The sequence below is a fragment of the Dromiciops gliroides genome, chromosome 3, assembly GCF_019393635.1.
Source record: "Dromiciops gliroides isolate mDroGli1 chromosome 3, mDroGli1.pri, whole genome shotgun sequence".
NCBI classification, from domain to species: domain Eukaryota; kingdom Metazoa; phylum Chordata; class Mammalia; order Microbiotheria; family Microbiotheriidae; genus Dromiciops; species Dromiciops gliroides.
In genome coordinates, this window is record NC_057863.1 from 161,661,423 (window position 1) to 161,685,834 (window position 24,412).

Here is a 24,412-nt window from a genome sequence, read left to right on the forward strand (position 1 = left end):
ACCTGTATCCCAAAGAGAACATAAAAAGGGAAAAGTTACTATATGTGAAAAATATTTATAGCAATCTTTTTCATGGTGGCAAAATATTGGAAACCAAGGTGATGCCCATCAGTTGAGAATGGCTTAACAAGTTGTTGTATATGAATGTAATGGAATACTGTTATGCGACAAGATATGATGAACAGGTTGATTTCAGAAAAACCTGGAAAGACTAGTATGAATTGATACAAAGTGAAACAAGCAGAACCAGGAAAACATATACTGTGATAAAATAATGGGATTTGCCAGATGCCCAGGGATCCCATCTGAAGATTGATTTGGAATTGATTGATCAAAATGAAAAAAAAAAAACTCAAAAAAAAATAAATGGAAAAAGTATACTTCGATCTGCATTCAGAGTCCATCATTTCTTTAACTGCATATAGGTAACATTTTCCTTCATGACTTCTTTGTACTTGTCTTGGATTATTGTGTTGCTGAGAAGAGTAAATGGTTGAACAGGAGGTGAAACAAAACTCTGGGGTCTGACACTGGCTAGATAATATGTTTGCAAAGTCTAACTTAGGAGTAAGAATAATACAGCCAGTAGGCCAGTGGTTCTAAAGCAAATCTGAGTGAATTAAATAACCAGTAGTCTCAAAAGATCTGATGTCTGGGAGGCAGGCAGTGGCCAGGGAGTGGCAGGGAGATGAGAAGATAATGCAAGAGTTTAAAATCCAACGGGTGATAACATGTCAACTTGTTGAAAATACAACCAGGCTCCCCATAATGAACCAGAAGCAATAAAACTGGTGTTTGGTATTACTGTCTATAATGTTCAAGTAGAATGAAGGAAAGTGGAGGAAAGGAATTAGTTCAGAGTCTAAGAGTTTTTCACAACAAACAGGTGGGCTAATAATGATAGCCAATGAAAATGACAATGGTGGTGGTGATAATAATGATGATAACTAGTGTTTATATAAGCACACATTTTAGGTTACTGTTATTCCCATATTGCAGATGAGGAAACTGAGGCAGGCATAAGGAAAGTTACTTGCCCATTGTCAAACAAATAGTAAATGGCTGAGGTCAGATTTGAACCTAGGTCTTCTGGATTCTAGGTCTAGCATTCTATCTACCCTGTCACTTAGTGGCTCACATTCATGTAACACTATTTTCCTACAATGGAATTGGGTGTTATAATGAAAAGTGCCCTGAACCTGGAGTTAGGAAACTGGAGTTGAAGTCTTTTCACTACTTCTTATAGATTGTGTGATTCTGTACAATTTCATTAAGCTCTCTTACAGATAATTTCCTTATCTGTAAAATGAGAATAGCAATGTCTGCCATATCTACCAGACACAGTTACTGTGACAGGAAAAAAAGGAGTCAATAAATGTGGAAATATATTGATTATATGTGAAAGGTCTTTCCTTCATAACAAAGTGTGTTCTATTATGAAAAATGCAAATTATTGCTTTAGTTATAAAACTATAATCTGGTCATTTTTCTAATTTTATTCTCAAATCTTTCCATAATGCTTATATCTTTATTCTACCTTTCTGATCTATTATTATAGGGAACAGATATTAAGTTTTATTGGTCTCATGGTGTATTTTCTTATAATATGTTCATGATTCAAAATAGCTTTTTTGACTTTCAAAGGGTTTCATATAATATACTTCAGTTCATCCATCACCTCTCTCCCCACATTTCAAGAGTCATACAAATCATATTCTAAACTACTTTGGTATTTCAAGTTGTCACAGTACAAATTAATTCACTTTAATTCAATCTAATAGATATTTTATTGAGTACTTATGAAGAACCACAATGCTACAATGGTGAATGGACCTGGAGACACAATGCAAACAGACAAACCTGCCCAAAAAAGCAAAAAGAAATATGAAAACAAACCAAAACAGGTCTTGCCTTCAAGATTTATATTCTACTAGGGATAAGGGATAAAACAACATGTAAACAAATGAATACATATAAAATGAAAACTGAACAGCTGTGCCAGGAGAAAGGCAGCAAGAAAAACTGGATAGAAGATGCTAATACTCTTTTAGAGAGATATCGAGAAACAATGCCAGTCTATTCTTTTTCTGACAAAATGGGATAAGAAGAGTGGGAGAGGAGAGAATATCCATCACAGCATCCATGAAGGCATTAATGCATTATATTCTTCTCAATCTCAATCTCAAAATCTCTCTATCTCAATGTCACTCTCTCACCTCCCTCGCTCCCCCCTCCCCCCTCCCCCTTCTCCCTCTTCCCTCTCCTCTCCTCTCCTCTCCTCTCCTCTCCTCTTCTCTCTCTCTCTCTCTCTCTCTCTCTCTCTCTCTCTCTCTCTCTCTCTCTCTCTCACACACACACACACACACACACCCCAAGAATTTAAATTGTAGAAATGTACAGAATATGAGAAAGAAATGGGTCTCAGCAATTTTCCAGTCATTAATTCAACCTCTAAATCTTCCTTACAACTTTTTGTTATCATTCTTTAGTAGTTTCATTCATACTTGACTCTTTTCACCCCTTCTTAGGGTTTTCTTGGGAAAGATACTAGAGTGGTTAGCCATTCCCTTCTTCAGCTCATGTGAGAGATGAAGAAAGTGAGGCAAACAGGACTAATTGACTTGCCCAGAGTCACATAGCTAGTAACTGTCTAAGGCTGGGTTTGAACTAAGGTCCCTGACTCCAGGCTCAGAGATCTATCCATTGTGCCACCTAACTGTCCCTCTTTACAACTAGACATTTTCAAATTTTGATGAAACAGGAATTATGGAGAATTTCTAGATAAACATAACTGCTTGCATTTTAGGAAGAAATATTATTTGACAAATAAAACAAATTAAAAACATAGAGCTGAAGATAAAATGATTTTCAGCAGACAATGCCCCCAGTTCAGTAGCCTTCTTGAAGACTTCTAATGACATGGAACTCATTACATATTAAGGTAGCCCATTTTCTTTCTTGATAGGTTGGAATGTTTCCAAGATTTTTCTTACATTGAATCCTATTTTGCACCAATTCTTTTTTTTCAAAACAATTCTTTTGGGGGGGAGGGGGTTAGGGTTTTTTTGTTTTGTTTTGGTTGTTTTTTTGTGGGGCAATGGGGATTAAGTGACTTGCCCAGGGTCACACAGCTAGTAAGTGTCAGGTGTCTGAGGCCGGATTTTCAAAACACTTCTAACCCCCTACTTCACATGAAAACTCAGCATAGAGCCAAAGTACTAATTAATAACTACCCTCATCTATCCCTTTTCCAGTCCTGAGCACTAACATAATTTTGCCCCAGATCCTGGATTTAAAGTATGGATCACAAAGCATGTGGGGTTGGTGTACTGGTTAGTCAATACCACAGAGGCTCTGAATGGGCTTCAGATTCTGATTCTATTAAATATATATATATATATATATATATATATATATATATATATATATATTCTCATTGCTATTATGTGTAAGACACATTCAGAAGGCCTCAGGTTAAATAAAGCAATTCTGGTTTAATTTCATTTTATTGTAAGCCAATCATAGCTACAAGACATAAACAGATACTATACTTTGCCCCAGGCATTAGAGGAAACATTCTCAACAGGATCATAATATCATAGATTTAGATCTCGTTCATCTGTTTCATCATAATACCATGCCAGGATGGGTAGCCTGGTGTAGAGTCTGGTCCTATCCTATTTTTTTCATTATTGTCTCCAGATCGCATCAAAATCAAGCAAACTCTGTGAGCAGAGCCCTTTGTCTTACTCTATTCTGGCTAGTATAGCATTTATAATATCAAAATTGGTCATCTAATGATCAACAACCTCCCCAAGAATGTTATAATTATTCAGTGATCAATCAATGTACTTGGGCTATAGCAGCTATGGTAGATTGACACTTAAAAACAAATATAGAATCTAGCCCAAGTGGAATAAGACAATTATCAAATTATCATTACCTTTAGAATATGCTAATGTAACAAAATAATGCAATAATATATGTGTAAATACATACATGTATCTGTTCTACTACTAGAATAATTGTTGAAAAACCTTCCATTTTTTGGATCTGTTTGCTACCTTCCACAGATTTTCTTAGACATTGAAATTGAAAATAAATGTTATCCATAAGAAAATACAATTTTTTTAAAAAAGGCGGTTGAAGAAACATCCCCTTTGTACCCAGGAAGGTTTTTTTATTTCATCATAAACCAAGTAATCAAGAGGTTTCCAAAATCTAAACTATATTTGACATAAACTCTCTGATGGTTTTCTCAAGTTATTGAATTGATTTCCCTAGGAATAAAAAAGTAAAATCATGCTTGTTTGCTCCCACCAATATTTCTGAGCATGAGGATTAACAGTGGGGAAATACTAAGGACATAAACGATGCCATAACAACATTAAGGAACACTAGGTGAAATGACATGTCATCTTGAATTCATAAATTATTTTTAAACTCTCCAGCTTGACTCCATCCTAGGAACTTTTCCCAATGGCAGCCTGTGTGGAAAGATGTTAACAGGCAATTGTCTAGTAATAACAACAATAATGGACATTTACAAAATGCATTAAATTGTTATCATTTGATTCTCACAGAAATTCTGTGAACTAAATAATACAAATATTTTCATCTCCGTTATGTACATAAGAAAAATAAGGCAAATTGAAGTTATGTAACTTTCATAGCATCACACAAATATTAAATGGTACTAGAATTTAGGACTTTTAATTCTAAATCTAAATGTCTTTCCACTATAATATACATCTAATCTAACAAGAAAGGAAAAAAATCCCCCTTTCAAATGAAATTTAGAGATAAACAAAGAAACATAAAAGCATCAGTGATCCATGACCCAAGTCATATGAAACATGAAGAGCCCAAGAGATTATTCTCTTGTGGCATTAAGCTAATCATATTCTAATTTTATGGAACATTGAATTATACAGAATTTTTTAGCAAATACAATTGCACATATTTTCAAAAAGAACACTTTTTAACGAAGGAACCATTAATTAAAACCATAGAGCTGATAACATGATATTTTTGAATTCTCAACAGAACATCTGGAAATGATGGTCCACTTGATACTCTGGGAGGAAAGATCAGGAATTAAGTAGTGGCTAGTAGAGACTAGCCCTCTTCTCATCCTCTAAATTCACTGAAAAGGCAAGGAGGTTGAAACAAGGGAATATTGTCACATCAATATCCTCTGTAGTAATTTCATCCTGATGAAACTTCAAAAATATTTATGGGAAACAAAATATAGGGAACAGACTACTCACCTTCTCTTTTCCCGATAATGTCACTGGCTAGCTGAACTATCAGTCAGCACTGGACAAACCAGCTAAAGTTTTAATTGATTGTTATACTGTAGCTGGCTGGCCTGAAACTGACTGACAGCTCAGTGACAGGTGATACAGGAATGCTGCAGGATACCAGGCACCAGAAGATGGTCCCAAGCATCAGCCTTGGGAGGAAAATGCCCACGACTTTTCTAGAAACACCAGATATAAACGTATGATCAGGCTGCCTCAGTTTCTCCCATCCTACCTGAGAAATAACTATGGAAGGTAAAAAAAAATCTCAAAAGGATCAATGTCTCCTAATGGCCCCTATATAATTGCAGCCCAGCGGGACATCTTAAATTCACACATTTGCCAAAGGTTTGAATTTAACCCAACAAAGATCATTAATAGGCATGTACTAGGTTTCATAAGGGACACAAAGAAGTGTCCCTGACTTCAAGGAACTTAAAATCTAGTATATACACAAATAATTGACACAGTGGATAAGCAATGAATCTGGAGTGATAAAGACCCAAGTTCAAATTTAGACTCGGACACTTGATAGCTTTATGGCCTTGAGCAAGTTACTTAAATTCTGTTTGACTCAATTTCTACAACTGTAAAATGAGGATGATGATAATAGCATGTACTTTTGGGGGTTATTGTGAAGATCAAGTGACAGAATATTTATTAAGTACTAAACATAGTGTTTGGCACATATTAGGTGCTATGTAAATGATGGCTATTATTATTCCCTTTTTTACCAGTTCTTTCTACCATATCTATCTTGGGCTCTTTCCCCTTTGCTCCCCTTGTCCTTCCCTGCTTTCTCCTTTCCTTTTGCTATTAGGATGCTGCATGGCTCAGACCGAAAATTTTTGTTTGGCATTTTCCAAACTACTTCTTTCATGGAACCCTGATATTCTATATGATGGAAACTAGGTTACTATAAGAAAATGTTGCTGTTACAAGATTTTTCCTCTTAAGTATTAAATTAAAATTATGTTTGTATAAAGTACTTACTGGGTATAGTATTTTGGTGTGAAAATAGGGCTTTTAAAACTATAATGAATAATTACTGACTTTCCCACATTCCAGTTTTATTCTAGAGGCACTCTAATCTCGCACTAATGGATTCCACAAATATATTTCAATAAACAAGTTGTTTTCTGGAAAAATTAGTTTGGAAAATGCTAATGTCTAGTGATCAGAGATCAGTAGTGAAACTGGTCCATTAGTGACTGCTGCACTTCCAGCCAGGGTGAGATAGGGAGATTAGTCTCCCAAGCAAAACAAAATAAAGCCAAGTAGGAGAGAGGAGGATAGGAGAAACAAAAAGATTGAATCAAAACATACCCTTGTGCTAAAGGAATTAAAAATATAGTAAATTTCTGTGTTGTAAGGGCAGGGGTCAAGGATCTGAGCTGTTTCTATGGATTTAGCATACTACTGAAGATAAATGAAGATCAGCAATAAGACATGGAAGTGATGGTGATAACAATAATGACAACAGCCATGCAGAAAAGAGTTCCACATGTGTCCTTGTATTTTAATTTAAAGACTAAAGGCATTTCCTCAGATAATGGCATAATTGGAATGTACATTTTGGGAGGTGGAGAATCATTTGGATTATTAAGTACAGTGAAGGAAATTTTTTTCATTTGGGGGCATGTAAAAATTGCTAAGAAGCAATGCCCAAAAGTGGGATTTTTTTTTTTTGAAATGAATGGAGAGAAACACATACCATTAAAATGAATGCAACCAGGGGAAATTATGCTGAAACCATGCATCCCTACTTCTGCAGAGGCAAAGAAGACAAAAATAATGGAAGTAATGTTAACTTTAGCTTGATTTGTTGATTTAAAAATTGCAAAGGGGACAATATTGTGTTATGTTTTTTGTCTCACATGAAAATACGACAGCAAAGTATCTGGAAGAAAAATAACTATACCATTCATGACCAATGTTGGGACACAGGGGACATTTCTAATATTGAAAACTATGTCAATTCAGCAGAAGGAGAGATACAGTGAACCTTTGCTCATTAACACCACATACTCAAAACTTCAGCAATTTTAGTAACCTTTATATGGTTTTCATTTGGCAAAAAAAGAGAGAAGAAAAGGAAGAGATAAAGCAAAAGGGAGAGGGAGAGACAGTGACAGAAAAACAGAGACAAAGGCACAGACACACAATGAAGAAAAAAGAGATGGAGAAACAAAGAGAGAGAGAAAAGAAAGGGGGAGGGAGGAGAAGAGGGAGAGACAGAGGGGGAGGGGAGAGAAAGGGGGGGAGGGAGGGAGAGAATGAATATGAAAGAACGAGGGAGCACTTCAATTACTTTAGCTACTGGCAGATATGAAAATTTGGAGGTAAGGCCATGGGCTGCTCTTCAAGCCAGAAGCAATAGTGTTCACAGTAACAGTACTTGGTGTTCACAGTCTTCTCAGTCAGAAGTCCTGGGAAAACAACATACACAGAGCTAGAAGCAAGACACCTCTTGCCATACTAAAGGTCTTTCTAGAGGTAACTCCAGTTGGATGCTAGGAATCAACCTTGATCTCTAAGCTAACTGAATATTGTACAAGGGCAAAGTGTAACTTTTAGATTTGCAAGTGATATGCATCTATTTGGCATTCCATTGTTTTTGTAGGTATTATAAAATAATGACATTGGCAAAAATGTATAGGGCTTTAAAGTTTATAAAATGATTTGCATGCGTTATTAACAACTAGGTGGTTCAATGAGCAGAGAACTGGACCCAGAATTGGGGAGACCTGAGTTTGAATTCAGCCTTAGACAATTACTGTTACCCTAGGCAAGTCTGTCTGCCTCAGTTTCTTTAGCTGTGAATTGGTGATAATAATAGCAAAAACCTTCCAGGGTTGTTCTGAGGATTTCAAATTGTAAAGGATTATTTAAATGTTAGATAGCATTACTATGTCTTTTGCTCTTCACAGTCTTTGAATTACATACTCTAGATATTAACATGTCCATTGTATAGATAAGGAAAGTGAAACATAAATGACAGAGCTATATCTAAGAATTTCTTTGTCTAAGGAATGTATCAAGCAAGGCAAGTGATAGGAACTGTGTCCTCATTTTGTGGGACATACTAAAGAGATCCTGCCCTGAGGCTTTGGGGAAGTGGGCAGGGCAAGAAAGAGTTAGTACAGGATAGGAAGGAACCCATTCTTATATATCTGGTAGCTTCCTTTTTTTTTTTTAATTTTTTTTAGTGAGGCAATTGTGGTTAAGTGACTTGCCCAGGGTCACACAGCTAGTAAGTGTTAAGTGTCTGAGGCTGGATTTTAACTCAGGTACTCCTGACTCCACGGCCAGTACTCTATCTACTATGCCACCTAGCTGCCCCAGCTTCCTTTTTAAACAAATTATTCTTGCTAAGTTGGTTCTAAGCTACTGTTTCTTTGATGCTGAAAAAAAATGTGTTATAAATACCCTCCAAGTTTAGCACACTGGGGCAAAATCCTAGTAACCCTGCCTTAGTTCTGGTTTTGATAACTGAATTAAGTGAAACATCTAAAGCTATACAGTGTCAGGTGCAGCATATGAAGCCAGGTTTTCCTTAACTCTGAATTCAATGTTCTTTTTAACTTCATTGTCTCAAATTAAGCAAACTTCAGTACAGTTATAAGTCTCTTCAAGTTAGCAAGTGCTCAGGCCACATGCAAGAAGAGGGGAAAACCAGTTTGTCTTCAGATTTGTCCCCAAAAGAACATTTCCTCAGCATGAGGTTCTCATTTTGAAAACAGTATTCATCCAGCTTTCTGGTGCAAAGATGAGGTAATTATTGAACAATCTAAGTCACAGAAATGATTAAGGGGCTGGTGACATTTACTTATGTGGAAAGATTAATCGAATTAAACATTTGTAACTTAGCTAAATGGTAAGGAGGATATAATAACCATGAGCAAATATTTGAAGATTTTTAAACACCCAAGGAGATGAAGGAACTGTTTAGTAAAGTTCAAGAAGAAAAAAACTTGATATGGGATAGAATGAAAATAAATTGAGCAACAAAATACTCAAACACTTGAAAAAGCGAGATCTTTTAGACTCTACTAAAAGAAAATTTCTCTGTTTCAAGTATATAGGAGCTAAGCAAAATCAGATAGTGTCTCCAATGGGGGCTAACTGGAGAAAGTATAATAAAAAGAACCAGAAGAAAGCAATATGTCACAAATATTTCAATTAGAGAAAGCAATATTATTTGGTCTTCATTTGGTTCTCACCTTATCTTCCCCAAACACCAAAAACTCATCAAGTCTAATACTAGACACTCCTCAGAAGTGAAGGAAATGGGGAAAGGTAGTATTTTTGAAACAAGATGTTTAATTTAAAATGATCACAATTGGGGCAGCTAGGTGGCACAGTGGATAAAGCACCGGCCCTGGATTTAGGAGTGGCTGAGTTCAAATCCGGCCTCAGACACTTGACACTTACTAGCTGTGTGACCCTGGGCAAGTCACTTAACCCCAATTGCCTCACTAAAAAAAAAAAATTAAAAAATTAAAATTAAAATGATCACAATCATATGCTGTGATTCTATTTATTATTATTTATGGAACACCAACAAAAAGATAGATACAGAATGACAAATTTGGCTATCATTCAAAATCCTGGAACTTACCAAAGAAAAAGATACATGTTAGAAATCTACTCTGTATAGAAAGATAAGGATCTATACCAAATAACCTCTTCCAACCCTTTGAATAATTTCTTCAGAAGTAATATATAAAATTTTAATTTTACCTGACACGAATTCTTATGATTTTGGTTGCTTAAAATACTTTCATTCCATAAGCTGCATATAGTCCCCATTTCATTTTCCAGTGTAGACCAACCACATTAAGTAAGTGGGTCTACCTCTGCATAGAATAAGCATGCATACCAAATAATTTATTATGATCAGCTTGTAAAATTAAGTTACTACTCAATCATTATTTTTTTTTAAAGGATGAATGGTTAAACTTTAGGAAAAGCCAATCATTTCTTATCTCATTCTCAAAAGTAGAGTTACTTAGGCTAAAACAAAGGAGATGGGAAAGAAATAGTGTTCTAATATCTAACTTTAAAGTATAAGAGTCTTGGTGCTTGGGAGAACACAGTCACATGCTGGCAATGCATAACTGATGAGTATTGGTTGAGAAACTCACAGAGTATCTCAACTATGAAAACCTAATGACCTGCATTTCTCTGGGTAAATAACTCATTAGACACACGGTGCTCTCAACTATGTCCATGTTATTTTTTTTAAGGGTTTTTTTGGTTTCTTTTTCGTTTTCTTGGTGAGGCAATTGGGGTTAAGTGACTTGCCCAGGGTCACACAGCTAGTAAGTGTTAAGTGTCTGAGGCCGGATTTGAACTCAGGTCCTCCTGACTCCAGGGCCGGTGCTCTATCCACTATGCCACCTAGCTGCTCCTCCATGTTATTTTTAAAAAGAAAATGTATCATAAAATGTAAAATTTTATGCCAATGTATTGTTTATACACCTACCTACACATGACTGTTTTCAAAGATGATACTAATAACATTTTTTGTTTTCAGCCCATTTTGACAAAAATAATTCTCAACTTTATAATTGCACTACGGAAGAATTTTAAAAAATCTAAATGAAATAGATATATCAATTTGCCCCAGAAAAAAAGATGAAGAGGAATCTAAACATTTCCCAAGAAAATTATGGAAAATTAAATTTATTGAGACAATTACTTTTGGGAGTAATCCCTAGTCTATTTGTCTGAACTATATGGCAATACCCCAGGGAAATTATTTCATTAGTTTTACAGAGAGATTCATGGCTTAGATGCATACGCAGATTGATGGTTACATAGTCAAAAGTCTAAATAGAAGTTACTGTTATGATTATAAGGCTAGGATTTGGTCAATTTCAAGTGTAGAGCGCTAATGTTGACTGACATGTCACTAGATTAAAATGAATAATATTTAATTAATCATTGAAACCAAACTTTTCTTCCTGTAATTTTTTATATTAGTTGGACATTTTGATTAATATTCAAATTCCTTGATTAGATCCGATGTCAGTCAATTTTAAACTTCAAACATAGAAAGGTCACTATATTCAATTATAATATTCAGTCAAATCTCAATATTATGCTGAGGAAAGAAAAGTAATAGATCACAGATAACCCTTTATAATCTCTAAAACCATTTAGATTTAGCTTTATAATGAGGCACATTTAGAATGATGACCATAGTGAGATGCACATATTCAATACCTACCTATTTCATATTCTGGGAAGTGTATCATCCACTTCATGGTTAACTGAGGTTTAATTATATTTTACTATTCAATAGGATTTCACAAAAAAATGAACTTCTAAATTTCTTTTAAAGTAACACGAGTAACATCCAAAGTTATCTGAAAACTTCTGACGATCTGCAGTATTTACTGTAGTTTTAGTAGTTGGCTTCAATTTTTTCATCCATATATGTTATGATTCAATTTCCAATGAATAATATACAATTGTATATCATAAAGTGATCTCATAAAGAATCTGTTCAACTTTTATATATAAGGAAGCTGACATTCTGAGAGGTGAAGTAACTTATCCAATATTGCAGTACCACTAGGCAGAGCCAATACTGGAACTTATATCTCTTGACTTCTGGTCCATCATCCTTCCCATTAGACTATTCATATTAGAGTCAAACCCATTTTTAATATAACTGACTATAATTCAAATATCTAACCCATTTAATTCAAAGACAAAATTGCAGATTGCATGGGTTGATAATAGCATGAAATTGTGTCTAATGCTTTGTAATCCACAGTAATTCTGGACTTTCTAAAATGAGATTATTAAAATACAATTTCCTCTTCCACTTCCCACTATCACAATATAGTGAGGTAAACTTTAGTAAAGACATATTCAAATATATTGTAATTATGTTAATTTTATCCTCTTTTGAAAAAAGTTTACTCAGCATTGAAATCAACAAGTATTTATTATACATTTAATAGTATAGAAGATGAAATCCCTTGTAAAGAGCTTACACTCTAGTAAGGATTCTTAGGAGCCCTCAAAAGCATCTGTCAATGGACAAGAAAAGATAAGTTAACTAGCAGTATCTTACCTTTATTCCAAGAAGGGCCTACATAACACACACATAAAAAAATAGTCTATATCTTTTGCTGCTTAGAGAACACTATTAGAATACATAGAAACACAAATAAATATTCTATCAGAAATCTTTATTAAGGTAATTCCTTCCTTTCAGTGTTAGTCCCATATTTTAAAAAATAATGAATTGCCTAGTTTTACTCCATAAATAGTTGAACATTCAAAATTTCTTGAAAATGTCAAAAAATTAAAAGTTAAGACAAAATCTTAAATTAGTTTAAAATCCTATAAAAAATAAAGACATACCAACTACCTGTGACTTGTTATTCCCCAGCTATAGGTTCTTCCATGATATATTTCTGAGCAGCAATTTAGAATACTAGATAGAGTATTACACGTAAAGTCAAGAAGACCCACATTCAAATCTTGCCCCAAGAATTCACTAGCTTAGTGATTCTGGTCAGGTGAGTCAACTTTTCTGAGCCAAAGTTTCTTCAAATGTAAAATGTGGAGGCTTGCAATTGATGTCCTTTATGGTCATTTCAGGTTTTAAATTTATAATCCTATGACCTCAGGCCATATTTTCTTTCTCTGATCTTGCATTTTAAAATAGGAATTAAAAACAACAAACAAACCAGGACAGTGGCATTTTATGGATATCATACTATATCCATCAGTACATACTTTTTTTTTTTTATTTTTAGTGAGGCAATTGGTGTTAAGTGACTTGCCCAGGGTCAGACAGCTAGTAAGTGTTAAGTGTCTGCGGCCGGATTTGAACTCAGGTACTCCTAACTCCAGGGCCAGTGCTCTATCCACTGTGCCACCTACCTGTCCCCCCCCCATACTTTTTTATACATATCTTTTTGTGACTAACTTTTTTGTGAAAAATACCAAGAAAAATGTCCCTAGGTATCTGCAGTTTGTGAAATTGATATTACTACATACACACACACATAAACATATATTTACAAATATATATATATGAATTCCATTCTTAAGTAAATCAAGATCTAATTATCAATTTTTATACCACAGCTATTAAACTCAACATAGTTGTCAGGCTAATGTTGAAGCAGAGATTTCTACTTTGAAAGCCAGTGTCACTCACATTAACAAGATAAATAGGGGTACAAGTACCTAAATGCATTTTTGAAAACTGTTGCAATATCTCTTAGTCAATGCAGAAAAAATAAATTATTCCTTTCACTAGTCTGAACTGAGAAATGAGACTGACAATGTATAATTGTTCCTACTGCTCTTGAGGAAAAGTATTAAAAATTCCAAAAATACTATACTAAGGCATCTGTGATAAATATTTATTCACCAGGCAGCAAACAATTCAGCTTTCTCTTTTTCCTCCCAATATAAAAATGGGACCAAGTCAGATCAAATAGAGACATATAGAGAGAAAGATAGTTACATACACAGACATATATATAAATAAATATATATATATATAATGTAAACATATGTTTGATCAACTATATATTGGTTATATATCAAATTCATTTAAACATTAATCCAGTAGATTGCCCTTCCATGATAAATCCTAGTACACTGTGCTTATTGGACCATTGGTTATGTTAACCATCTCCCTTTGACAAGTGCATTTGCTACCATATTTATAAACAGAAAATAAATCATATGGCCATAATATCCCAAGATCGTTTCCTTAAAATATACCCTTCAAATTTTGTGGCACATAGATTTTTACTTTAAAATGGTTTCATTTCCAAATTCAGAAATCACATAAAATTAAATAATTGCTCTTCCAATTTCAAAAAATTGGGGATTTGGCTGTGATTCAGCTGAATTTCTACATGTCTATCAATTCTGCTCCTCAACAAACATCCCACCAGCAACAAGTATGTTAAAGTGGAGACATGAACACGTCTATAGAACTAGTCTCAGACAACTGTGAAATGCATTCCCAAGTGGAGATGAGGGGAACTGGATGATTCTTTGAGGTGTTATTATTTTTAAGTTTTCTTATTTTGTTTTAAACACAGAAGCTAAAATAAATGTGGTATTTTAATACTCTGGTGTGACCAAATAGTATCAGCCAGCCATAGTAATGACTGCTGTTATTTATTACTCTTTTTTCCTATTTATTTCAAGGATGGAGAAGCATTATTTTTCCTTATATAAGCACTTTGCAAAAGGCATCTGTCACTTTACTTTTCTTATAATGACTGTTGAGATGCTGTTTCACTGTCACAAACATCAGAGAAAGATTTGGTTGTATATAGCCAATCCAATGCGATAAACAATTGAGCATCTATTTAGTGATCAATATCCTAGATGGAGAAGCCTCAGGTAACTTTTGAAAAAAGCAGCTCAACTCAAGCTTGCTTTCAAAATCATACAGAGTAACCTAAACACTACGGTTAAGTGTCTATTAGTGACATCAACGTGTGTCATTTTAGAAAATATCAAGTAAGAAGATATTTGTTAATTTACCACTTTTAAAGGCTTCATTCTGTAAATAAATTATTAGACATGCAAAATACCTTTTATTTTATATAACAAATCAAGATATAAAATAACAAGGGTTTTAAAAATATTTTTACTTAATAATTTTTTTTGGTGGGGCAATGAGGGTTAAGTGACTTGCCCAGGGTCACACAAGTCAGTAAGTGTCAAGCTTCTGAGGCTAGATTTGAACTCAGGTCCTCCTGAATCCAGGGCCAGTGCTTTATCCACTGCGCCACCTAGCTGCCCCCCTTTACTTACTAATTTCAAAAAAATTGCAAACATGAAATTATTTGCAATGAGGGGGGCAAATAACAGCACACATATTTAATATATGGTCAATAAAGCTCAAACAAATAGCTGAAAAGTAGACTACAGCATTCAGGCTATTTTAAAAGAATTTGGCTGAATCCAGTTAATTAGTATGTTAATGCAGCTACCCTCAATGGTTTTCATTACTATATAGCTCTATGACCTTTTCACTACTCAAATTCAAAGACTGTACTCCAATTCAAAAAGGCATATTATTAATACCTTTTCTTGGACTCAAAAGGAAACAATAAAAACACAAACAGAAAATCAGACCTGTGCAAGTCACCATGACTACTGGGGAAAATGGATGGATCATAGAACCAGAGAAGAAAACAATTATCATCTAGTCCAACATCTTCATTTTACAGAATAAAATTCTGAGGTCCAGGTTAAGTCACTTGCCCAAGGTCACACAGGTAGTGAGGGACAGAAGTGAGTACTGGACCCTGACCTTCTAATTCTAAATCCAGCATTCCTTCCTCTGCACTGGGCTGCTTTCCACAGACATGGAAGTCATTTTTCCTATAAGACCAATGCTTCCCATAGGAATCAGGACATGAAAACAACCTGGGTATGAATTTCTTCTCTTTTGATTAGAAATGTATAAGTAGAGCCTTAATCACTCCGAATTTCAGTTGCCTCATCTAGTAACTTGTATTATTTGTCTCAAAGGGTTACTATGAAGAATAGACTTGGGAAGAATATGAGAAGGAATTTTTATGTAGGCATGTAGACATAACAGAATAAATACACCATTTCATTCTTAGAATGCATAAAGCCACACAACTTGGAAGCATTTTCCTTCCATAAAATAACATATCTAAATGTTATTATATATACACGTATATACATACATAAATACATACACACACATATATATATATATACACATGTGTGTATGTGTGTGTGTGTATACAGACATTCTCATATAGGGAAGACTTCCTGAAACTGTGTAAAGACAAGTTTTTGGAAACAGAACAAATATCATGTGTACATTATATATATGTGTGTGTGTGTGTGTGTATGAATGTATACATGCACATATATACATATATACACATGTATATATGTTACACAATAGATGAGACTGATTTTAAATACAATATGATAAGTCTTTGGATAAAATATAAATACTTCCTTATTTTAATAGAAAAATTTTAATGGCCTTAAAATAGTACACACCTATAAATATAAGCTAATTAAATTTGTTAGAGATATACCTATAATGTAGGTACAGGTTTTATAAGAAGAAATTACTTTTTGAATAGGAATTGAAATGAAGGAACATTATCTTTTTCTATCATTGACAATAAGTAGTAATTGTGATTGTAAATTTTTCCTAAGAGCTAGAATTGTCTAAAAGTAGATTGGAGAGCTGCTGGGGTAGTGAGGTTCACATCTGTGAAGGCCTTTAAGCATAAACTAGAGGACCACTTGTTAGGGATACCGGAAAGGAATGGATTGAACTAAAAGACTTCTAAAGTTTCCCCCCCCCAATAAAGAGATTCTATGATTTGATGATGTTGTAATATATTTATATAGAATACTATTGCATGAAAATATTTTTGCATGCAAAAATAATTTTTAAAAACTCATAAAAATGTAAAATCAAAGGATATACGAATTTACAAGCTGTTAAATTTGTTGTTGTTTTTCCATGGGAAAACACACACATCTTATCTTAGGATGTCAAATTCAAAGCCACTGTTTATCAACCGACATACAAATAAATGTCATGTCTCAATCAGTTCATAATAGTGTGCTTTAAAAATTCTATACACATCAAATGGTAGTCATGATTATATTAAAATGCATTTTTCTTAGCAGAGAGAGTTATTTCTCTGCTTTAAATAGATAGCAAATTTAAGCCTCTACTTGGTGAAAATTATTTTCTAGAAGAAAAAAAAACACCTCTTTACAAAATAAGCCTTAGCAACAGTGATGAAGTACAAATGGCATTTTGGCATATAGAAAATAAATAACACCATAAAAATACAACACCCCACAAAGCAGCATTGCTTAAAATGAATACAGAAAGCAATTTAGTTAGTCTTGTATCTTGGGAGAGCCAAGTTATACATCCCAAAGAAAATATCAAAAATTCAGAAAACATTTCTTATTCATTCCCTAAGTAGTCTGAAAATATCTTCCTGAACCAAGCTTAAAAGTTCATCCTTTATTCAGAAAATCTTTAGATGTTATAACTGTACACTTAATCTCAATTTACTTAAAATCTCAGATCTAATACTGTTTTAAAACTACTTGATTTTGAAGGGATTGTTTTTAATACTCTGGAATTCCCATTCTTCATTCTAGAAGTGCCTTGTTATCTGGAAAGGGCTATTTAGAAATTCTCTCCTTTTTTTTTTTTCATTTTTGACTTTAGCCTTTTTGTTAATAAATTCTGGTCTTTTTGCAATAAGGTAAAGTATAAATGTGATGTATATATGTATATACATAGATATATATCACATACATACATAAGGATCTATCCATAGAATGCATTCACATGGTATTAGGATTTACAAAGCATTAAAAATAAATACACCTGTGCATTGAGATTACCAGTGCAGTGCACCCAGACACACCTATCAACGTCGATATATGTATTTTTTCTCTTTCTTTCCAAATCTACTTTGTTATTTTAATAAGGGTGAAAACCAAACAAACCTCTCTCACATATAGAGTGCACTTCATGTTCTCAAAGGCAACCACTCTTAGCAACTGGGTGTAGAATCAAGCAAAAGAGCTGAACACAACCTGACCATTCTCAGGAGGAAGTTCCTTTAACAAATGCTGTAAATGTAGCAATTGCTAGGTAGACCACATAACCTGCTTCTTTTAAAATGATCACTAATATGAGTTTATTTTAAACTCCATCTCAGTGACTGTTTTGCCTAGTGAAATCGTCGACTATTCCCCTTTAATCAAACAAAAAGAAAACCCCAGGTCATTACACTTCTCCAAATCAAAAACTGGATCTCTCTCTCTCTCTCTCTCTCTCTCTCTCTCTCTCTCTCTCTCTCTCTCTCTCTCTCTCTCTCTCTCACACACACACACACACACACACACACACACACACACACACACACATATTCATTCCACCCCTATTAACAGATCTGAGAGTAACTGGTGTAGTTCTGTGCTTAAGATTAAACCTCTTCTCAGCTTCAAGGTCTAAGTTGCAGTCGTTCATACACATAAGTTCAAGCACTCAGTTTTCCTCAAACCTGCAGCTGCTTACATAAAAAGGACCATTCCTTAATTCTGGGCAATAGTGTGATGGAGCTACAGGTCTTCTGCCCAACAGCTAAAAAGCTCGAGAAATGAGAGGGGGGTGTAGACAGATAGAAGAGTGGAGGAGAGGAAATGAAAGGAGCTCATTTAGTTAAAATAGATTTCCCCCAAGGACCTGAGACTGAAAGATGAGCACATCATCTAATACTGTAGCTTCTGAAGGAATAAGTTCTTAGGAAGGCAGGAAAAGATTTTCAAGCACCCAACCTTTCCCCCTCCCCCGAGACACACACACACACACACACACACACACACACACACACACACACCCCAGACCCAGAGAACAAGTGGGAGTTAGGGAGAACAGGAGCTAGAAGCGCTTGCTATCAACTTGCCAAAAGCTGTTGGCCCAGTTAAGTTTTATGTTGCTACAGGTTGCCCCCGAGAGCAGCATTCCCAGCTCCCAGGAAAAGGCACTGAGGAAGGTAGTAGAGGAAGAAAGAAGGGAAAGGAAAGAGGAAGTGACAGGGACAAGAGGCAAGGGGGAGGGGGAGACCTGAAAGGGATGGGATGGGACAAAGGAAGGGAGGAGGGAGCCAAAGCGGTCAATAGGCAAGCACAACACCTACAGACCTTGGCGCCGCAACCTTCGCTTCTTGAGGCCAAAGATGCGCACTTTGGAGAAAATATCCACCAGGTTCCCATTACACAGCCCCCGGTTCTTGCTGGGACTGTTCCGCCTCCTGCTGGCCGAGGGCCTGTCCCAGTGCTGCTCCCGTGCCTGCCGCTTCTGCCGGATCAAGCCACTAGCGATGGCTGCAGCCATGGTGTGGTTCGGGGACCAGTCCCGACTGGGTTAGGGATGAGGATAGGGATAGGAATGGGGATGGGGATGGGGATGGGAAGGAAGAGTGGGAATCAAGAGCAGAGGGGCAGGGATGGGACACAGGCTCTTCGCTCACTAGGCAGGAGAGCTTGAGGACCTGATAGGGAAGGTGGGAGATGGGTTGGGAGAGGGGGCGCTCAGTCTCTGCTGGGACCCATCTCCCACCGTGCACTTAGCAGGTACGAAGCACAAGAGCCTTGGGCTAGTTGAGAATCTCCTGCTTTCACTGCGGTGCTGGGAGGCACAAGTAAGGGGCAGCCCCGGGTCTTCACAGCCACCCACCCCCACCAACAACTTGCAGCAGGACTCCGCTTCTGCCGGCTTCACTGGTGCGGTTCAATATGTGTTCCTCAGACCCAGGCTTTTGGCTACTCTCCCGGGGGCCGGTCAAGCCACCTTTCCTTCTTGTGCTTCTCCCAGGCCAAGAGTTCAGTAGGGCTTGGAGGCTGGCTGTCTTGATCCTAGGCTCTGAGCTGGCAGAGGAGAGCCTCGGCTGGTTTCGAGGCAATCAGTCATTCACAGAGAATAGCTGGCACCAGGCTTTCTCACTCACGGTACTGCTGCTGTCGCTGCTGCTGCTGCCGCCACCACCGCTGTTGCTGCTGCCACCGCCGCCTCTGAACACCCGGGCTCCCAATGCCCACCGGCCCATGCAGCCGCCACTGCCGCCACCACTGTCTCCCGCTCAAGACTCCTGCCTGGTGATTGCTAAGTGCTTTTAGAAATCAGCATCTGGAGAGAGCAATCTTCTCCCCAGAGATGGGCAATCAAAGCGCTTCATTCCAACCTTCCCATGCTCCCACCTCTTCTCCCTCATTTCTTCATTCAAATAAATAAATGAAGAAGCAAAGAGGGGACAGGGAATACGATGAGACTATGAAAAAGGAGAAAGAAGAGGAAGAGGTGGTGGTGGTGGTGGCTGTGGTGGTAAAGGAGGACGAGTTGAAGGAATTTGGGTGCGTTGCTGTTAGTGGGAAATCTCTAGTCTCCAATAGATAGATAGATCCAGCGGCAGCAGCCGGGCTTCTTGGTTATAATGTGTCTCCCGGTCTCCAGGAACTCTCAGTTCTGGTTGGAGGGCGATGTGCTTTAGCCCGCCTAGGCTAATCCCTGCAGCACTGAATCCCAGGGAGAGGGAAATGGAGGTGAGGGGTGGGACAGTGGGGCTTGGCTCCTTCTACTCCACACCTAGCCCACCCTAACTTGTGGGGATCTCCCTTCTGCCGCCAGGAAGGACAAGCGTGTCCATTTTGGAATGGTGGTACAGTGGAAGGAGGGAAAGGGGGAAGGCGCCAGAGAAAAAGGTGATACAAGCAGACATGAAAAGACCCCACCCATAAGCCCCTCCTTGTAACTGTTAAAGGAGGGGACTAAGGCAGCAGCAGCTGGAGAGGATATAGCGCCCAAGGGAAGATTGGGAAAGGCATAACAGAAATATTGAGGTTCTATCTCCCCCTCCACCGTCAGGACGAAAAAAAAACGCGTCCTCTGTGTTCCAGTGGCAACAAATAGCTAACATACAACTTGAGCTTCTGCCTCCCGTAGTCCTGAGGTCATCTGTCCCTTGTGGAAATATTGTCATGAAAAGGAAAGCCACAGAACTCTGTCTCCAATGCCACAGAGTGGTTCCCCTCCCTGCTCTTCAAGTCTTCAGTCTGTCTAGGACACAGCTCTGCCTTGGGTGACAGTGAAATACAAGCACCCGGGAGGGAAGAAGGGGTGGGGGAAGGGGGGAAAGGTAGGGTTGGGAGAGACACACTTTATGCTTGGCTGAAACAGATCTTTGGTTTCTAGGATACACCCCGAGTGACAGATCCCGGCTCTTGCTCAGGGCTTTCTACTTTTTCCTCTTCCTTCTGCCCCATTTTGGTAAATCATTATGGGAAGGCAAGGAAAAAGAAATAAACTAAACTCAATGGCTCACAATTCAGTATGAAAGATGGGGGGAGAAGGGGGAAAAAGGGACTCATTTGAGAATTTTAAAAAATTATACTGATCACATTTTATGATGAACATTTTAAAGTGAGATAAGGGCCTTGATGGGGGGGGGTGTCTCCTCATATTCTTATCTAAACTTACATATACTTTTTTTCTTTGTCTGAGTAAAGTAGAAAGAAACACTTTCAATCAGGTCAGTGAAATGAATTTATTGCAAGGGCTGATCATCTGGAATCTAGACATATTTTGGACTTCTCTGTTGTGTCTAACCCTTCCCCAATTACTGCATCATTCTTCCTGAATGCTTACTCTAGATTGACTTTCTTATTAAGGGGCTGGGGGAAATGAGGCAGAAACAATTTAATCTGGGGTGAATTTGTGACTTTAGGACTCAACCTAGTAGTTACTAATGACTATGTGGTGGCTCAGGTTGATATAAGTAGTACTTAATAATAAAATGGACTGGACAGTTTGTTTCTTCTACCTTCCTGGGGTGTGAGCAAAACAGTGGAAAGATCTCTGCCTTTGTGGAGACAAGAGAACTGGATAGAATCCTAGTTCTGCCACTTACCTTATATTTACTTTGTATACAAGAAGAAATGTATGTTACCAAACTTCAAATACAAGCATCTTGAGGGTAGAGTCTGTTTTGCTTTTTCTTTGTATCTTACATGATAAGTGCTTAAAAGATGGCTAAATGATTGAATGACATTAACTGGGTGACCATAGGGATGTAATTTTTAACTCTGAGATCCTTAATTTTTGGATGTGTAAAGGGGGGAAAGTGGTTGTCCTGCCTATCTCAAAGGCTTTGAAGATTAAATAAATACATGAAAGCATCGCGCAAATTCAAGCTATTGTTATTTTCCTACTCAAAATAACACACCAAGCTATAACACAAAGAAATCTGTGTTATTTACAAACACAGTTTTCTTGGAGCATAATTCTCATTTCACATATGTGAGAACCAGGAAAATTTATGGGTTCATATACTCTTCCTCTGCCTTTATCAACTCTCAGGTCACCTTCCTACTTGACTTTTCCTTTATCGGATAATTTCACTTTGGTTGATGGGATAATCTTATTAAATATTCCTTGGTCCCCCACCCTGCATGAAGAGCTATCTACCATGGTAGAAACAAATATTTCTAATTCTTTGAGCATTAATTAGTAAAAATTTAAATTTCCCAATTTGGCATTAAAAGAAATTAAATCATGGATGGAGAATCACCATTTCAGATCTCTGTCACCAAAGAGATAACAGCCTAATACTCTCTGAGATCAACCAAGATTTTAGCATCACTTTAAAATTAAATTATCCAGTTTGCCTACAATGGTTTGGTTTTGGTTTTTTGCCAGTGAGGTGAATATAAAAAGACAGATCACTGTTAAAAATGTATAGATCAGAGGGCACTAAAAGATATTGATAGAATCCCAGAGAAAGAATCAGAAATCTTTTACTAGTCCAAATTCTACGTCTAACTAGTTGTATGAACTTAGATAAGTTACTTCTTCTCTCTGTTCCTTAGTTTCTTCTCCTTCTGTCAAATGACAGTTTTGGATTACAGGTCTTCTAAGATCATTTGCAACTCTAAAATTTTATGAGCCATTATTCCAAGCAATGTACCTGACTTTTACTTTTAAAAGGCTTAAACTATATATTAAAATTTAATTTTTACCACAATGTTTTTGTTTCCATTACTGTATTATATTCTTTCTTAAGAAACTTAAAAAACTAGAGTATCTTCATAACTCTTTGGATAATTAGAGGGAGATTTTTCCTGTACTTCTTCTGTATATATTGCTTCACTCAGCCCCATTTCTTTGCTGCTCATTATCTGTGTGCTCATTAGCAATTGAGTACTGCCTAGATTTTAGCACCATGGACAGAGGTTTATTTCAAGTTGGGTATGGCATTAAGGTGGGTTTCCAGAATGTCAGAACTTTGTCCAGATACCAGGAATGTCCTTGACATTTTGTTCTAATGAAGCAAATCTGTCATTAAGCATATTTTAAAGTGGAAAGGAAATTAAACTTCACAATCCCAATGACTAATAAGAGAGAGGGTGCTCAAATCAGTTAAGCTGGGGCTAGGGAGGAAAGTATTTTCCATATTCCTTTCTTTAGCTAGAATTTAGCATCAGATGTACTGGTGCAGAGCCAAACATCACTGGTCCTTTCACAGTTTGTTCATCTGACTTCATATCATGAATTTCATATAATACTACTGGTCATTCTTACTATGTTTGACATCTGGAGTTAGAAGACAATTTCATGAAGAAGGGGGAAGGGAAGCATGGTGGTGAAGCTTAGGTATATCTTCCAGCCTGAAATCCATGCTGCTCCACTTCCCTCTCAGAAACATGGCATGGTTGTTTACAGTTTTAAGGACACCAAGGAAAACTCAAGAGAGCCATCTGCTGTCTTAACCTGTGATAAAAAAATGTGTGCAGTGCTAGAGGAAAAAAAGAAAAAAAAAAAAGAGCCTGGGGCAAGTATCCATAGGGTGTTATAAATTTTACATCAGAATCTGATTCTCATGTATTGGACCCTCCCTCAAACCCTGTTAATCTAACTATTAGATGCATTAAAAATACCTTGTGCTTATGTTTGACTTTTTGTCTAAACACATAAGCAGATACTGATAATTGATGCCATTTGCTTCTATTCCTTAGGCTATTTGATATTATCCCATATACTCCCTTAATATCAAAACCAAACAGGTTTCCAAGAACAGTTCTTGCCTTCAAAAACTGATGCTACTTTAAGAAAATAATTTAAAATTATTTTTACAAACATCAATGTGAACTACTATTACTGGGGAAAGGGGGGGGGGATGAGGGGTAATGCTAAAGGCAGGATGTTCCGGAAAGGCTTATTAATTTTTGCTGGAGATTACTACTTCTCAACTCTGTTAGCTGCTGCCAAGTGATTCATGGTATCTAATTAGAGTAGCACAAACATAAATATTAAGACTCACTTCAGATATAGGAAACTGAAAGAAGGAAGGATAGAATACTTATTATCCTCATAGGCTCTTCATATGAAAGAGACGCATAGCAAATTATCCACTATCCAAGCCCCTCAAAGAATGATGCAGTGTATATGATATATGTTCTGGGCAGCTAAAAAACCATTTTTCCTATATCCATAATAGCATACCTTTCCAATAAAGGGTAGCTTG

At 36.6% G+C, this 24,412-nt stretch overlaps 1 protein-coding gene across 3 annotated transcripts in view; it reads right to left on the bottom strand.

The window, feature by feature from the left end:
- Positions 1-24,412, bottom strand: part of FGF14 (fibroblast growth factor 14) — an 859,933-nt gene that overhangs the window by 246,000 nt on the left and 589,521 nt on the right. Inside the window, exon 1 of one of the 3 annotated variants that reach the window (XM_043998722.1) lies at positions 19,038-19,238. The exons of the other annotated variants lie outside the window; for them this stretch is intronic. Coding sequence (XP_043854657.1) covers positions 19,038-19,230 — 193 coding nt within the window. The 5' untranslated portion in view covers positions 19,231-19,238. Of the gene's footprint in view, positions 1-19,037; positions 19,239-24,412 lie in introns of those variants that run through there. 3 annotated transcript variants of the gene reach the window in all.